This window comes from Phycodurus eques, chromosome 10 (assembly GCF_024500275.1).
Source record: "Phycodurus eques isolate BA_2022a chromosome 10, UOR_Pequ_1.1, whole genome shotgun sequence".
NCBI classification, from domain to species: domain Eukaryota; kingdom Metazoa; phylum Chordata; class Actinopteri; order Syngnathiformes; family Syngnathidae; genus Phycodurus; species Phycodurus eques.
In genome coordinates, this window is record NC_084534.1 from 13,317,998 (window position 1) to 13,336,465 (window position 18,468).

At 40.1% G+C, this 18,468-nt stretch overlaps 1 protein-coding gene across 5 annotated transcripts; it reads right to left on the reverse strand.

Moving 5' to 3' along the window:
- Nucleotides 1-13,839: 13,839 nt before the first annotated feature.
- On the reverse strand, nucleotides 13,840-17,817 carry LOC133408749 (zinc finger and SCAN domain-containing protein 22-like). 5 transcript variants are annotated; one of them, XM_061687945.1, is made up of 3 exons: nucleotides 17,601-17,685; nucleotides 16,676-16,815; nucleotides 13,840-16,131 (listed from the first exon to the last, which is right to left on the reverse strand). In XM_061687945.1, exons 2-3 carry the CDS (start codon nucleotides 16,680-16,682, stop codon nucleotides 15,218-15,220), a joined length of 921 nt encoding a protein of 306 aa, XP_061543929.1. In that variant the 5' UTR covers nucleotides 16,683-16,815; nucleotides 17,601-17,685; the 3' UTR covers nucleotides 13,840-15,217. The 5 variants fall into 5 exon arrangements, with proteins under 5 accessions (XP_061543929.1, XP_061543930.1, XP_061543928.1 ...); XM_061687946.1 differs by having other exon boundaries at nucleotides 13,840-16,624; nucleotides 16,693-16,820; nucleotides 17,601-17,680; XM_061687944.1 differs by having other exon boundaries at nucleotides 16,676-16,820; nucleotides 17,601-17,680.
- Nucleotides 17,818-18,468: the final 651 nt, after the last annotated feature.

The window sequence follows — 18,468 nt, forward strand, 5'->3', positions numbered from 1 at the left end:
TAAAATCTGTCTGGCTTTAAAATACATATATACTAAATATACTGTGAAATGCAGTATATACAGGTGCATGATTGCCCCACAATGCTTTTGTCTTTTCTGGTGGACAAGACAGATGAAGAACCAATTTAATTATTTTATTTCTTTTTTTTTATGTGGACAACCTACTCCACAAATATCCAAAACATTAGGCATACCTACTACTCCCGCTCCCAACAGTATGCAATTGACAGTCAGAACTCCGAACTTGAATGGTTCTACAGATAAAAAATGTTAAAATTGATCTAAAAATAATGCCCTAAATCAGAAATTCAACCACTACCGGTAAATTACTCTCTAAGCACTTAAGGTCTCAGTGCAATGGTCCATAGACCACACACTGAGAAACACTGATTTAAATCACAAATCTCCTCTGCAAGTAGTTTCTAGATTGTTTTAGAAGGATGCAAACTTTCAGCCTATGGGGGGGGAAAAAAAGTCAAATTCGATATTCGTCGAAGAGCTCCATGATTTATTGCCTCTTGAGATGCATGAGCTCACTCTTGTAATGAGAATAAGAAATACATCAGCTAGCTACATTATAGTGACAAATAATTGGATTCATCTATTTTAATAGTTAAGCAACATTTGGCAGATGGCCAGTCGCCTCTAATGTATTTTCATGGCCACTGCCACTACAAAAAGCTGCAAAAGACCGTCCACTATTCTGATGGCCCTTCAGTTTTGATTGTCACTGTCAGGGAGGAATTCAATTAACATGTTTATTATTGTGGTTATATTTTGCAGTGATGTAGAACATTAATGTACATCACCATACTGAGAGGAAGGAGATTAGGGAGTCGCCACAGAAAGTAACGCACCGGATGACGCAACGCTCGCATTTATCCGAGCCTGGGACTGGCATTGACTGGGAATTTGGGGCACTGGCCGAGAATCAAACCTGCATTAAAGGCAGCAGCATGTACCATTACATGACCAGTGCAGTTTGACAAGCTCATGTAGTTGATCAAATTCATAAAACACCTTTCAGTAAAATGCAAGAAAAATGCATGTTACAGATAATGAAATGGGTTGGATGTCTTTAGATTGTGCAGATTTAAGTGTTGTGGCCACTTTGTGTCCAGTAAGTGTACAGCGCTATTCATTGTGCTCTACAGTTCATGTTAGTAATGTTAATGACAACTTAATCTGACTTGTGGTGAAAAGCCTGATCTATGGTTGCAAAAATCCAGCCATTTTCAAAGTTAGAAACCTTCCATGGAAATTAACTGGAATTTATAGGAATTAACAAGGAATCCACAAAATTCAAGGTAGACTCTTCATAGGGAACTAACACTGGTGCCTTGAGATACGAGCAGTCATCCAGACAATTTCTTGCCTGGACTTGAGAGCATAAAAATTGAGATATGAGCACTGTATAATGGCAGTGAATTCAAGTCAACTCACTTCACAAGCAGCGGATTTGCAAATAGTGAACAATTCTTTAAAAAAAAATAAAATAAAAGAGGCTTCAAGCTGTTTAATGCCACTCCCAATCGCAATTTACAGTTAAACTAAACATAAAACGTAGAGAATTACATGGACACAAACAACCACACAACTTTGCCTTCCGCCAACTTATTGCTAACACACAATGCAAAACGGCATAGATGGGGAAAACAAATAGAATTGATCGTCGCAGTGCCACAGACAGACAGACAGACACGTATACATATATACAAGCAAATATAAATACATATGTATAGGCAAATACCGTATATAGGCATACAGTGGAGCCTTGATAGAACAGACTAATAGGGACGGGGGGGGATCGAAATTATTGTTTTGTAGATTTCTCTGTGGCCTAAAACGTGCACTACAGTACAAAGTTATTGTAAATAAATATAAAAAAACTTGAAAATGTCTGAAGGTTTCACATTTTATCCAAACTGACCACACTGGTCTTGTGTTGCCGTATCGGTACATTACCCATCATAGGCGAGTTGCTTTAATGAGCCGCGAGGAATTTGTGTGCTTCCTTGTTCCAAATCTGTTGCCAAAGGCGAATGGCTGACAAAAAAATATGTCACACTGTACAAAAAATAGCATGTTCCAGACTCCACAGACTTGTGTTTGTATTCCTCAGAGTTAACGCTCCATGCCATGCCGCTTTCTGTCTCTGCGCTGCGAGTCTATGCACAATAGATACTGTAAATCCATCATGACATGGCCACCACGTCAATACCCTACATCTGGTGGACAGACTGTCCCGATGGGAAGCTGCAAAACCCGCCTCTCCCACTTTTAATTATTTATCTTTTGTCGGGGGTGGTCTCGGCCTGGTACCAAATGCCCCACGGCACCATATTATGTTCCACCCCTTTACAGCACTGGCCAGGCTACACCCTGACTGATCCACAATTAGTCACAGAGCAATTATAACTCAAGTCCAAACCAGTCAGCTATGAAAGTCAGCTATGTGAAGCACTACACTACCAATGCCAGGATGGCATTGTGCCACTTTGATAGAGGAGAGATATTGCTTTGGGCTCGTTCTTCCGTATGGTCTTGGCCAAAGACAGAGCCCTCACTGCAGGTTCTGGTTTTTGCAGGCTCAGGTGCTGGCAGAACAAAGCACATACTTTTCAGGTGGACACACTTCTCATTTTAGTAGCTTTGTTTTTGTTGTGATTAGATAAATATTGATTCTTAACTGCTGCAGGTGAGGCACAGTTTTGTTGCATTTTTGTATAGTATTGAAAGTTTCTGGAATTGTGACGGGATCCTGATTTCTTTCACTTGTTCTTTGACTTTTTGGGGCTTTTTTGCCACTTGTTCCATAAGATGGACCACCGTCACAGATGATGTCGCACAAGACGGCAGCATATCAACTGAGAAATCACCCTACGTCACAAGAACGCAGTTGAATGATATTTGAGCCGTGCTTCGTCTGGTCCCTCACCTAGGACATGTTTGTCATGGGTGACCCTGCCAGGGGGATAAAGCCCCAGACAACTTAGCTCCTAGGATCATTGGGACACACAAACCCATCCACCGCGATAAGGTGAAGGCTCAAGGAGGGGGATATTATATATACGTTATTATATTCCTATTATATATATTGACACATAATTAAGAATGTTGAACTGTTATATAAAAAATGCCTGCGAAGATAATAAAGGTTTATGATTCTTTATTTCTTTGTTTTCTTTCCTTGCTTATAGCTTGGAGTTTATATGGTAATTATCCTTTTTCACCTTCATTTTTCACTCTGATTACTCTGCCTAGAAATGTTTGCCAATAGGGAAATGATGTAAATTTGCATTCTGAGGGATGTTTTCTGGCTGCATTCTGAAGTGTGTTTCAGGTGATTAAATTAAATTTCATTTACACACAATTGGGCAAATTTCTTCATGCAACCCCATCCAGTGTTTGCTAGTTCAGGCTGTAGTTTCACCATGAAATAATCGAGTAGTAGTCGTAGGAGTTGGCATTTTATTGTTGCATTGCTATTCATAACAGCTATAATGAATCAACAAAAGTTATTTTCACATGCACTGGTTGTCTGTAGCTGCATCATCATCTTGCCTAACGACAGAAAAATAATCACTCTTTTTGTCCTCACTGAAAGTCAGAACAATTTTGCAAAAATTGAGACATCTGCTTGCGAGAGAAACAAAAGAATATAAAATGCAATCACAGAAACAAAACTTGGAATGGGTCAAATCTGGTGTCATTTTTATATCACAGCCACCTTGATTCTCCTAAGGATAATAATATCAATCTCTGCCAGCACATTGCTCTTGATATTTTTAGAAAAGGTCTTGATATTATTCTGCCTTATTAACATACCTTTTTGGATAATTGCAAAGACTTCGTTCTATTAACCAGTGGGCATTAAATCACTTCCCTCCTCTCTCATCTTCATTTCAAACCAATCATAAATTGTCCTTTCACTTTCATAACATGACTGTGGGGATATGTAACATGGAAATACTTGTCATACTTCACTGTGGCTGAGCAAGTCAACGTGGCATGAAAGGGGATTGTAGAGTTTTAGGATGCCTGCAAAGGTTCAGGAAATGACTTGGAAGTTCAAAGTGAATCCTTTTTAATGGTTGCATATTTTAGAGCACCAGAGGAATGAAACATGAAGCAAACAACTTTCAAAGTTAAAAAAAAAATAAAAATAGTAGAATCTGAAGGAAAAGATTCATAATCTGGGTCTGAAATTACAAACAAGAATCATAAAATTTGGTTACAGTCAACACTTATGAGACTGAATATATAACCACAATTTTAAAGAAGATGATCATGACACTTTGCAGTAATGACAAATACTACTAATACATCAAGTTAAAAATGTTGTTGTTGTTACAATATTTTGCAAGAACACAAGACCTCCACATATTTTACCTCTGTTCAATGAACTTCCATAGGATTAACTCCATTAAGTCCACAGTGTGTGCTTATTTTATGATTGTAGTTCACAGTCACGATTCAGTTTTGATGGTGAGCCTCCTAACGTGCTTTTAGATCATGTAAGCTACCATCGTTTTCATAGTGCATGTATAGACTGTTATCTACAGTAGTGATATTTGATTGACAGTTGACAATTGAGCAGGGAGGTATTTCAGCGCGTTCAGCAGACACACCCACAGCATTAGAGAACGGAGAACACGGCTTGATTTTTCACAATTTTGAAGCCTCCTTTTATATACTTGGTTTGATTTTTATTTTCTCATTCAAATTTGGCAGGGAGGATAAGTGGTAGAGAAAATGAATGAATTTGTCAGGGTTTTAACAACACTTTTCACTGCAATGTGTCAAATGTACAAGACATATCTAGTTTTGCCTTACAGGGTCTTTAAAAAAAGAAGAAAGAGAGGACATCCATGGCAAAGTCAACTGCCTTTAACCTTTATGCGACGCGACTTCCAACATTAATTACAATTATCCATCCATCCATTTTCTGAGCCGCTTCTCCTCACTCGGGTCGCGGGGTGCTGGAGCCTATCTCAGCTATCTGCGGGCGGGAGGTGGGGTACACCCGAACCGGTCGCCAGCCAATCACAGGGCACATATAAACAAACAACCATTCACACTCACATTCACACCTATGGGCAATTTAGAGTCTTCAATCAACCTACCATGCATGTTTTGGGGATGTGGGAGAAAACCGGAGTGCCCGGAGAAAGCCCACGCAGGCACGGGGAGAACATGCAAACTCCACACAGGCGGGGCCGGGATTTCGTCGTCCACCGTGCCGACATAATTACAATTATTCAAATTTCATTTTGTACCAGCTGACGACAGTTAACAATGTTGCATGCCTCCCTCTCCACTTCCTTAACCACTTCACACCCATCAGCTCTTAAAAAGGATGAGTAGTTTAATTTAGGTTTTATAATAATATATATTCAGTATGTATAACATTTGTTTACACTTCAGACTGTTCAAATGTAACTTAAAACATTGACTGTAGAGTTAATAAAAGGCAAACATTTGACACAGGAACAGATTCATGCCAAGTTTATTCCCGAATCAAACTGAAATCTCCTGTAGTTTAACCCGTGGGGCAACATACAATCTTAAAACACAACATCAACAACATGCACAAGTCAGCAATGGAAATTATAACGTGCGGTACATGGAGGACCGTGTTTTGGATTGTGTCCGTGAGACAATGTTTCCATCATGACTCAAAGGGCAAAAAGAGAAAATTACTGTCGATTAAAACTATGAAGGGTTCAACAAAAATGCTCCTGTGTTTTATGAAGCCATCAGGAAGATTTGATTCAATGCATGAATTAAATTCCGATTGAGGTTGAACAAATTGATATTGACCTGTTTTACTTGGTTTCTTATTCTCTCTCACCTGCCCTTCTTGTTTTCCATTTCCTCTTCCTCTCCCTTTCTCACGTATCCACTGTGACAGGCTGAGCTCGGACGCTTATTGTGATGCAGTCTGCAGCACCAATGGAGCGCAACAGAGTTTCTCCTGACTGCTGGACTGACCTCCATGTACCATATGTCCTTTGCTGGGTGTACAGTATATTTCTTACTACTTCCTGGGCCACATAATCATTACCTTATATCTGTGTTTAGTCCCATTAAATTAAAATGTAAAATAATTATGCAGTATCAAAAGGCAAGCAAAGAATACATGCTAACAGTTCTCCATAATTTCTCTTACAGTATGATGGGTCTTCCTAGTATTTTCTACCACAGAGGACACACCTAAATGTCATCAACAAAATGTCAATTTTGAGGACAGGCCCACAACTGATAACCTAAGTGCATTTTTTGACATTCACCATGTTGCTGTCACACAACCCTATAAACTTCACTAAAATGATCCTTATTAGGTTATTTCACATTTAGCAGGAGAGAGAGAGAGAGAGAGAGAGAGAGAGAGAGAGAGAGAGAGAAAGAGAGAGAGAGAATTTGTAAACGTCCCATTGTTTTTCATTGGACAGCCTTGATCAGAAGAATGAATTATAACTTCAGAATTTTCAAATGTAACTTAAAACATTGACTGTAGCGTTAATAAAAGTGTTTATGATGGCAAACATTTGACACAGGAATAGATTCATCCCAAGTTTATTCCCGAATCAAACTGAAATCTCCTGTAGTTTAACCCGTGGGGCAACATAAAATCTTAAAACACAACATGGGCAAAAAGAGAAAATAACGTCTGACTTTGTAAAACACTGTATTTCTGTTTGTTTTTGTCCATATGTTAGTTAGCATAATAATCACCTACAGCTGGGAGGTTCCATTGTGACTGAGAAAAAAAGAGAAAATAAATTGCAGCATTTGCACCAAAATTGAGCATGTTCTTACTTTGCAAATGAGCCACCCCTCCACAACGTTTCATGGAAATCTGTTGTTTTTGTGTAAACCTATCAAACTGTGATCCAAATCCTACAATAAACCTTGCAATAATAATTTCCCTGTCAGACTTTCTCGATGTTCCTATCCTTTAATGTGGAGTAGCTGAACCCTCTGATGAGGAAAGAGCATAGTGAGTGAAATGTAATTTTTGTACAGGACTTGGGGAAATAAAATGATGGGGTCCGACTAAATGATGTCGACCGACAAGAGGCTTTTTTTTTTTTAATTCATCCTCAACTCCTGGTTGTAACAAAAAAAAAATCTAAATTTGCTCTATGTCGGTTGAATTTTATTCATACAGAGCCAACCCATAATCCACCTTCATGTTTTCACATACAGTATTCACACACCCGAGCAGACACACAGCACTGTTATCGAGGGCTATGTCAAATGTCATTTACTGGATGCTGCTCTAAAAATGTGACAAACTATTTCCTCAAGTTGTGTCTTTCAATGTGACCTCCATGCTAACATTTGTTTGAAATGTTGTCTTCCTTGTGATGCGGAAACTCTGAGTGACTGCTCCTCTCTGAGGGAGCAGTCCAAGATGGCCTCTGCCTGTATGTCCCAGCTTCAGATGAGTTCTCTTCTTCTACTGTGACAAATTGAATCGACCCATCTCAGTGGCTGACCGGGCTAAATATTTAATTGACACTGAGGATATGCTGTGGGATTGAATTTTATCATGAAGCAGAAGATCAGTATGTACGTGCTTGGCTTGGAAACAGAGGGTAGAAGCCAAGGTAACAATTCATTCTGTGTGTATTGCTGTGAATATGGCAGATTGTTTCAGCTTTAAACAAAATAACATCTTGGAACGTTCCAACACATCGTCATCAGGGGCATAGCACCAGATTATGGGCCCCCATCCAGAAACCTCTGGAGGGGCCCCTCCAAAATTTGGGTGGGTGGAAGGTGTGTAGGGTGCGGACTCCAATTTATTTCCACAAATTATTTGTTTGGGTGTTCTAATTTACTTCCAGAATGTATCTATTGATGAGGGGGCCTGTCAGACTGAAAGGGGTCCCCCCAAAATGGTCAGCCCCCCAAGACACTTTTCAAGTTTTCCTCCCATTTGACGCCCACAGTTATGTGCCAGTAACACACTTTTACACGCCACTGCTTTACTGGGACTTGAAACGGTTGTTAACCATCTCAACCGAAGAAGTGCACATTGACTTCATCGGTGACTACTTATTAATCCCTGATGATTTTTAGGAAGGGAACAAGAGAGGATGCCTCTGGCCCACTGACGAAAGAGCATCCAAACCATCGACGTATTCATCCAAGTCCTTCTGCTGCAATGAACCTCATCGCCTCACTTGGGTCCAAGTTGCAGGCTTGTTAGTGAGTATGTATGCTCTTTTATGAAGCTTCTGCCCTAATGAGGTCCACTAAACTCTGTGTCCAATGAACCAAGACTCCAACTGAGACCTCTCATTTGCCTTCCCTCTCTTTCACCCTCATTTTCCTCCCCTAATTCTTCGGCTCACGTCACATCAAAGTATCAGACAGAATGCAAGTTATACCACAGTATTGGCGTAGAGTAACGCTACATAAGCAGTCATATTTACAAATGTGGGAAAGACAAGAATTATTTAGATTTTTTTTTATGATTTATGCATGGCAACATGGTGGTCTAGTAGTTAGAAAATCAGCCTCACGATTTTAAGGTTCTGGGTTCAAATCATGGCTGCTTGCATGCAGTTTTCCATAGGTACTCCAGCTTCCTCCCACATTCCTAAAACATGCATGTTAGGTTAATTAAAGACTAATTTGTCCCCAGTGAATGTATACAGTTGTTTGTACTGTATGTGCTGTGCGATTGACTGGCAACCAGTCCAGGGTCTACCCTGCCTCTCACCCAAAGTCAGCTGGGATATGCTCAAGTTGATACATGACCCTATTGAGAACAAATGGTATAGAAAATGGATGGATGATTTATACATTAAAACAAATCTGAGTTGCCCTGCAATTGACTGGCCATCTCTCACCCAACAGCAGCTGAGAAAAGGTCCAGCTCACCTGCAACCATGAAAAAAGCAGTATAGAAAATGGATGGATAGAATATTTACCTGAGAATAAAAGTTTCAAATTATCGTTTGTTTGACAATATTGTAACTTTGTCCAAATACTATTGAGTACTGTAGTTGAAAATGGAGATACTCGGCATAAAACGGCAGTAATGTCATATTTTGGGGGAAATTCTTAAATTCTCCTTTTCGATTACATTTTGATTGTTCCCTTACAAATCCATTGTGTAGGCGGATAAAGGCAAAATCATACAAACACTGTCAACATCCAAATACTTTTGGACCTGCTCAAGGAGACCTCAGCTGCACGCCTATGGCAGTTGCGGGAATTGAACCTGATGCCCTTTGATCACAGATCATGTTCTCAACCACTTTTCACAGCACATCCTGCCCATTTCTTCGACACAGTTTACCAATAAAAGCTTTTAAACGGAACTCCAATAAAATTCAATGCTATCTATCAACCATAATCACTGCCCGCTCTGTATTTGAGCAAATGTTTGCATTTCAACCCCTTTGCTGTGTCTTTCACAATTAGGCTGTGTGATTTAGTGAGACAATTATACGGGAAAGAACAGTTTGCCTTAACAGAAAATCAAACATGACCTGAAGTGGAGATTTTTATTGGCCGATGTCAATGTCAGTAAGATATACTGTATGATTGCAAGAGCAGGAGAGCATCAAGGTGGAGGTTGGAGTGAATGCAGAGGAGGATGTGACAGATGCATGAGAGATGCAGGAAAGCGAGTGGGAGTTCTTCCTTTAAATTGGTAGAAAAGGTTTCTTGGGAGTTAAAAAAAAGAAAAAAAACCACTTTAATACAATCTTCTTTCCAAGAGCCAAGGGACACGAGGGGAAGCAAAGGAGGGATGTGTTTGGTATTTATGCCAGAGTTGTGTAATCCCATTAAAGACTTAAATTCATTTTCTGTAACACTCACAATACTTTACAGGAGATTAATGTTGCAATTAGTCCACACGGCAAATTTAATCAGTGCAAATCCACATCTCTTTCCAGCACCACAGGCTTTGGCCTTTTCTGAATTATGAGACTAAAATCAAATATGAAGGCTTTTTACACCCACACAGACCTTTACAGGGCAAGCAAACGTATCTTGTAACTTGACTGGGTGTTCGAAATGGACCTAGTAACCAAACGATGTCCATCCATCCAATTTCTGAGCCACTTATCCTCACAAGGGTCACGGGAGTGCTGGAGCCTATCCCAGCTATCATCGGGCAGGAGGCGGGGTACACCCTGAACTGGTTGCCAGCCAATCGCAGGGCACATAAAAACAAACAACCATTCGCACTCACATTCACACCTACGGGCAATTTAGAGTCTTTAATTAACCTACCATGCATGTTTTTCGGATGTGGGAGGAAACCCACGCAGGCATGGGGAGAACATGCAAACTCCACACAGGCGGGGTCGGGGATTGAACCCCAGACCTCAGAACTGCGAGGCAGACGCTCTAACCAGTCGGCTACCGTGCCGCCCAAACGATGTCATTTCTCCAAAACAACCAGCTAAAAACAATAAACATAACTTAACCACAAAAAAAAAAAACTTCATGACATATACAGCAATTATTATGACATGATAATAATGAAATTGAAGCAAAAACTGTGTGAACATTTTCACTTTATTGTCAGTTAGTGAACTTAAGTATGGCTCCATGCAAGTTATTCTTTGGTCCTGTCAAATTTGAGCTTTACAGATTAAGAGATCAAATACCCGTCCATCCATTCCCCGAACCGCCTACCAGGAAGGCCAAAATAACAATTGCATGAAGCAAGCAGCTCAAAGATCGATAAAGGTGACATTTCTCTTTATTGGCAGCAAATAAATGCTAATAATGAATCTCGGGATTTATTACAAATCACCCATAAAACTGAGGCCCTATGTGAGCAAATAGAATCGTGAGAGTCTCTTGGCGTCTTATTACTGAACATGCTGGCTTCATTTCCTGTTTCCACCGTGAGAGGTGAGCAGATGAGACATCTCACTGCAGACTCACGATTCAACATGTGTTGGATAGGAAAGCGCATCAGCACAATGGCATCAAATGTGGCAAAAGTGAGGAAAATGCATTTATTGTCAAATGGAACGAATTGTAGCTCATTACAGTGATCCCTTTGTGGAAAAAGTAGAAACTAATTTGGTTGCAGGGAAAGCAGTTTTCACTTATACAACTTCTTTGGTATCATTTGAATTCAACTGGCAAAAAAAAAGGAGTAACAGTTGCTCCTGTCACTGATCCCTTATTGAAATGATAAGTACCCCCCCAAGTGGCGAGTATATTTTACTGCAGAAAAGTGGATAGTGAACTACAATGCATCATTTATTCCAGACATAACATTTGTATTTCAAATTTGATGCATTGAACAATGCATAAATGAACTATACTATATACCGAATGTTCTGGAGAGTTTAAGATTTGTTTTCCTAAAGTAAGGTGTACTTTCTGCATCTCTTTGAGGAGCCTAAATGTAATTTGCATTCAAAAGAGGCAGTATTAAAGTACACATTATAATACACCATGGCATTCACACATGCCATATTAAACTGTGGGTTACTCCTTCACTGCATGTGCTAATCAACATTTCACTATACTTTATATGCACATCAGAAAAAGATACATAATATACTTAACAGTATGCATAGGAGACAACACCTATGTTAGGTTTTTATTTTTATATTTTAAATTGTAACAATTAAATTATTTATAATTGTATTTGATATTTTAAATTGGGAGTAATTTTATCTATTAAATTGCAGAAAATTGTAAGTTCAATTTGATTTATTTTGTAAGCGAACGTCAATCGCCTTGGAGGGAGACGCTAAAGTCTCGCCTATTAGGGCGACACATTATGGGCAGGGCTGGCTCTGCAAACAAATCAATCTAGACACAAAGGTCAAGTAAATATCCAATAAGTCAGTGACACATAACATGATAGTTGATATTTTAGTGACTACTGTATGAAAAAACAAAAACAAACAAAAACATTTAATATGGCCTGATGTGACATTGTACATCAGAGTTTGTGCACAAGAAACCAAGTCCAGTAGAATTAGAAGAAGAGGTGAATGTGTGGTTGACATGCTGGAGCCATCCAAACCTGCGTTTATTGAAGTCTGTTCTCGCGAGAATTTAGTAGGATTGATACAAAAAGTTTTGCAATGTAATTGGCAGCAGGGCAGAGGCGACACAGGCGGTCGCCGAGGGCGCCATCTGCTGGAGGGGCGCACTGCCAGCGGCCTCCTCCTCGGGGAACAAATATTTAAATAAAATAATAAAATGATTTGTGACGCCCATTGGCGTTTCTGTCTTGAAAATAACAAATACAATTACAAAATAAACTAAAGTAACTATGTTTGTTACTTGGCAAGTCACGTCACATGACGTGGGAACCGCATCTCAAGTCAGCGAACAGGCGATCAGTCAGAACAGGACAGGTGATTTTATTTATATATACTTTTTTCCCCATCATGAAAAGGACAGCTAAGCCCTCGGGCGCACAGTTCCGCAAAAGAAGAAAAGCGGAGGAGGAAAAGAAGTCTAAATATAAAGGTAACGTTAACTATGTTAATGTTGTCTTTCTTTTAAATTGGGGGTTGTTTTTTTTATAAATTAAAGCCAATTTTAAAAACAATGCTATTCAAATTATTTTTTAAATGTATATAAATTGCAAATGAAGGGGGTTACCAAATAAAATCTCGCCTAGGGCGTCAAATTGGCTAAAGTCGGCCCTGACTGGTAAGATTGTGTTGTGGCAGGATATAAATTTTTTTGCAGAAACGCTGCAGAGGTTAGTGTGTAAAGTACAGACAGAGCTTTCGCCAACAATATTGCCCATGTTGCTGAACAAGCCCATTTACGCAAGCGCTTACCTGTTTGTATAATTTCCTAATAATTGTTGCAAGAACAGCATTATCACATATGACATGAGCTGTAAAATATTTGAAAGGCATGAAATGTTATTTTCATTTAGAACGTTCTCCTGTAAATTGACATTTCTACAAACATATTGGCCAAATCCAGAGTATCTAACAAAGAATTAAAACTGCAGGGCCAAGTCAGACATGAACATGAATGCAACATTCATCCTGAGAGGAGAAAGCCTCCACTGCATTTCTCTCAAACGTGCATCATTTAAGACAAACCATCACTTCCGGGGTGTGTGAAAATAAATGTGACTGTGTGGTCTTATGCTAATAAGTTGTTCCTGGTGTAGGACAGACACAATAGTGCATGTCATTGTAACAAGACAAAAGAAATCCTACAGGAGTGATCAGACCAGAACTACAAGTGGCAGAATATCACATTATTTTACGCAATAGTGTAGTGGTCCGTCACAATAGTGCTATGAATTATTCAGCAGACTTCAGGGAGCACTGACATGTCAGATGGCAGTATTTAGCTCGCTAACAATGCAATAACAGAGGAAAAAAAGTAACAAAACTGAGGCAGACTACCCCCAAAAAAATCCAGATGTAAACAACCAGAAATCATAGATCATTGGCCACAAAAACAGGCATTATCAATCATAAAACATATCGTACTTTAATTTGTTACAAGACTCTTCCAATTGGTAATGGCACAAATGGACATCAGTTAATTGAGTGTTAAGAATCTTGTTGATTGATTGGAAATGATTATGGATTTATCCAGTTTTAAAGTAATTGAGGCAACTTGGAGTGCACTACCAACCATCAGAGGCACTTTGGAATCAGTCTCAACTACGTTTATGGGAGACTTCTCCAGTAGTGCTGCGGCGATTATACAAATATCTCCAATAATTGAATTACAAAAAAACTAAGCAAAATCTGTGTCGAAGCGTCCATTGTCCTAAGTTAAGGATCATTTCACACCTTAAATATAAGATAAAGTGCAATAAGTCTACTGCAAAGCAGAAATGGCTGACACGGCACGACTGTGATCGCCGACAACGTTCAAGGATATAGACACAGCCACTGGTGCACTTTGAATCGGTTTATTGAACAAACTGAAAGAAAATAAACACATAATAAGTACATTCATACACTAGCTCCAACAACCACAACTCACACCCAGACTGGCTAACCTGAGTTTACCAATACTGCAGTCTCATTCACTGACGCACACGTCACTCATCAGGCCAGGCCCTGCCTTTAAGAGACACACGTTCAAAGTCACAGATACTACAGTGTAGAACGTGAGGATGGCAACATCAAGTGGACAAAAAAAAAAGAATAAATACCTGCACCACACATGCATATTAGTTTTTCAATTGGTATTGTTGTTTAGTAATGCAACATCAAATTTGACCAGATTATTCAAGTAATCGATGGGATAATCAGGGGAATAATCTTTTCTAAAAATATTTAATAGCTGCAGCCCTATTCTCTGGCCAGAATTAATCTGCTCAAATTGACGGTGACATTGAAATAGGTGTTCAGAACATATACAGGTAAATACATACTGTCCCATCTAGGGACAATATTTGACAGAATTTCCTTGATCAAAAAATTAATGAAAAATCTAGTAATTAGTACTTTCTAAATCTTTTCCTAGGAACAAAGAGTCTCTCTCTCTTAATGTTCTGACCTGTTCTTTCCATACCCGTATTGAGCCAAATTTATTAATTTTCTAAATTAAATTGGAATAATTGTAATTATGTCGGCACGGTGGACGACGAAATCCCGGTCCGCCTGTTTGCATGTTCTCCCTGTGCCTGTGTGGGTTTTCTCCGGTCACTCCGGTTTCCACCCAGATCCCCAAAACATGCCTGGTAGGTTAATAGACAACTCAAAATTGCCCGTCGGTGTGAATGTGAGTGCAAATGGTTGTTTGTTTATATGTGCCCTGCGATTGGCTGGCGACCAGTTCAGGGAGTACCCTGCCTCCTGCCCGAAGATAGTTGGGATAGGCTCCAGCAAGCCCGCGACCCTAGTGAGGAGAAGCGGCTCAGAAAATGGATGGATGGATGGATGGTTCATTGAGAATTAGTTTTCCCACAATTGATCAAGAAAATGAAGTAAACGTTCCATTTCCAGTTTCAAGGCATGTGTGTAAGACTAAATCATTCTCTTAACTTGGTTACTAAAGGAAAAGATGGAACATTTTGCAATGCTAGGTCAAGAAAAAAAGTAAATATCAAACGTAGAACCCGATAAATAGATCAATGACGGGACCGTGGACTGGAAAAGTATTATTTGATGTAAAAACAGTTACAGATCTCCAAGTTCTAAATCAGTACAAAGGTCGTATTAAACTGCAGCAATTGTTTTACAAAATAAAATCCACATGAATGTGAGACACCAGTACATCATTGCCCTGTAAAATAGGTCCCCTCACGGGTATGTGTTTGGAGATGCCTTTTGATTTTGTCAGAGCGGCTGAAGCACTTGCCGCACACAGGGCAGCTGTACGGCTTCTCCCCTGTGTGGATCCTCATGTGCACTTTGAGGTGTGCCATCTGGGTGAACCCCTTGCCACAAATCTGGCAGCGGAAGGGTTTTTCTCCGGTGTGGCTCCGCTGGTGCTCCTGCAGTCGGCCCGAGGAACTGCAGCATTTCCCGCAAACACCGCAGCGGTAAGGTTTCTCCCGCGTGTGCACCTGTACATGCACGTGCAAGTGCCCGACATGACTGAACGCCTCGCCACAAACCTTGCAGCAGAAGGACGACATGTGGCCTTGTAGGGGAGATTTCTGATGGGGGTACTCTACAGGGTTGGCTACTTGGTTGCGCATATGAGAGGCCTGTCCCCTGTTTACCACAGGTCCATTTCCCTTAGTACCAACCATCTGTCCTCCATTCTCCACCCCTATGATGTCTATGTTGTTCTCATTTGCACAGTTTGGGTTGACTGGCGCGAGGGGCTGCCCGCCGTTGTTGGAGGAAACGGGGCCCCTGTGGCCGCCTCCGCTCTCCGCCTTCACGTGCCTTGAGGAGCCTCGGGAGCCAGCATCCCGCTCCCTGTTCTCCAGGCCTTGACTCTGGGGCAGGGCTGACGTGTGAGGGCCGTCCTGCACATACTCATTTGCAACACGCGGGGGGGAGAACATGTTTTCTGATGTGCTGCAAGAGCCATGGCCTTGGAGCTCTCCTTGGTTGGCTCGGAGATCTCGCTTATCCTTGATTTGGATTGGAATACGCTCTTCATGCCCCATGCTGGGACTCCACTCGCGTCGTGGATGCTCGCCATCCTCCTCTTCTAGTAACGCCATCGATGGACGGTCTGAGAAACAAAATCAGCAGAGCCCCGAGTTGACCAAATTAAACTAAACTGACTCAATTATACTAAACATGCACACAACCGTCCCCACACAAATTGTTTACAGTAAATAACCTACACGTACTGTTGAACTTGAGATTGTACAATAAAATGTTCAATTAAAATTTGAGGGAGACATGAAAAAACTATTGAAACTGCCCTCACTTCAGACATCAGCATATTTCATGAGACCTCAGATCTGCAAGCATCAAAATATTAACTGACTGCATGTGTTTTAATTTGGGGGGGGGCTTTTTGGTGACACTCATTTCAAAAGATGGGCCACCTTCATGGATGCTGTCGTGAAGAAAAAAAAAAAAAAAAACAGACTGTGCCTAAAATGACTTTTTCTTCTTTTTTCAGCACAGTTCAGTGGTCCTTGTTTGCCAACGGACGGAAAAAAATCGGTTCACGTCGCTGCCCTGGGAATGGAACTCTGACGTAAACCGAGGACCCCCTGTATAGAAATGAGGAAGGTTTAAGGTGAGCACCAACAAATCTTGCTCACCTAACATTATGTTTGACCTTGGCCTGAGTTTGAGAGTCTTTCTGTTCCATGCCCATGAATATTCTCAGTCATCCAGGTACTTGCATTCTCAGGACACTGAATTGATTGCAACTGGACTGCTGTGGTTGTCTTTCGGTGACCTGCACTACACAAACACCAAAGTTGGTACAACCTCCTTCTAAGAAGGACAGGTTTCAACCTTATGCAAGATTGTCTACACACATTTCATTATACAGTCACGCTCATGATACTATTACACCCTTGTTAGTGTTTTTCATTTTTGTATGCAGCCTGTAAAATGAACATAATCTGTCTTAAATTACATGGCAATTAACACTTAAACTCTGCATGCATCCAAAAATGTGTTTGAGATCATTACATTAAGTGGCAGTGCCTCTCAATATTTTTACAGTTATGCACATCAATTCAAGTGCACATAAATTATGTTAGTGACTATAGTTGTGGATGAGATAAACTGCTAAAAATGAAGGCTTTACATGTTATACTGACACTTGCTGTGCACAGACTTGTGAAATTTGTTTATTTATCTACCAAGAGTTAAATAGCTCCTCCACCCAAAAAAATAAAGCATTGGTGTGATGCCAACGTCAACATAGAAATGTTAATAATCGGGCGTGTAATGTTACATGTTAAGTAGGTTTTAGCCTGGCGAGCCAGTTCGCTAACAAACAAAGGTTGCTAACGTGCTAGCTAGCAGCTACTCACCAACAGTAGCTGCTAACGTCAACTAGCGGCTAACGTTGAATAAGTGAAGAGTAGTTGTGTTTTATTTGGGGGATTCTATTGGCTTTTATTATTATTTTTTTTTTTACTATGTTTTGACACTTTTCACCCAACTCCAACCCCATCATGTATTTGTACTCCGAGGGGAAGAGTGCCAATGTTAGTGTATCGTGGGGCTAACCTGGCCATATTTCAATGCCAGCATCTCGCAGCCTGCGTCTCAGATGGTCGTTCTCCCGCTCTCGGATGGCTATTTCCTCTTGGTACTCTAAAATTGTGTCCTCCACAGACTTGTAGATCTCCTGCGCAGCGAGCATGAGCCGCTCGGTCAAGAAGACGTTTAAAAACTGCAGTTTGGTCATCGTCCTGGACTTAACGGACGATCGCTCGCCACCATCCAAAACCAACCAAAAAGATAAAACGCATGGTCACGTGACAATTCTTCTACTACTTCACAGTGTTGGGAGGATTACTTTGGAAATTTAGTTGGTTACAATTACAAGTTAGTCTGTTGAAATTGTAATAGAATTGTAACTATTCTCAAAGTAATATAACTATTTACATTTTATTACTTTTTATTTTATTTTTGAATGACTGCATCAGCAGGGCTCCTCCAAAAATTTGGATTAAAACCAGATCATTATTTTGGAAATAACCACATATTTGTTCTTTACACTGATGACAAAACATGATGAAACCACTATACCGTATGTACCATGTTGACATAATAACAAATGTGCACAATTTAGAGGAGACAATCGCTTCAACCCAGATAAGTGAATGTTCCATAAAAAAAATACAAAATTATCCAGATGAAACCGTTCAAAAAATCAATGTTATTTTATGTGTTCAAAAGTATAACTATAAGTAAACTTTCCAAAATCTCAGACGAACTCATATTGCACTACAAGGTGGCGCTTCAAGGTCATATTTGGAAAAATATGTCATGGTTGAGGCTACTCTTAAAGGGACATGACAAGAGCGAGCCAATCACAGGCGTCGGCTTTAGGAAGAAGAGGAAGTGATATGAATTTTTTTTTTAAAACACA

Bases quoted from the DNA above. Each gene is read 5' to 3' on its own strand.
- LOC133408749 (XM_061687943.1), bottom strand. From the start codon at position 17,781: ATGACCAAACTGCAGTTTTTAAACGTCTTCTTGACCGAGCGGCTCATG. The intron at 16,132-17,600 runs GTTAGCCCCACG...TTTGTTTCTCAG, and splicing joins TGGCATTGAAATATGGCCAG to ACCGTCCATCGATGGCGTTA.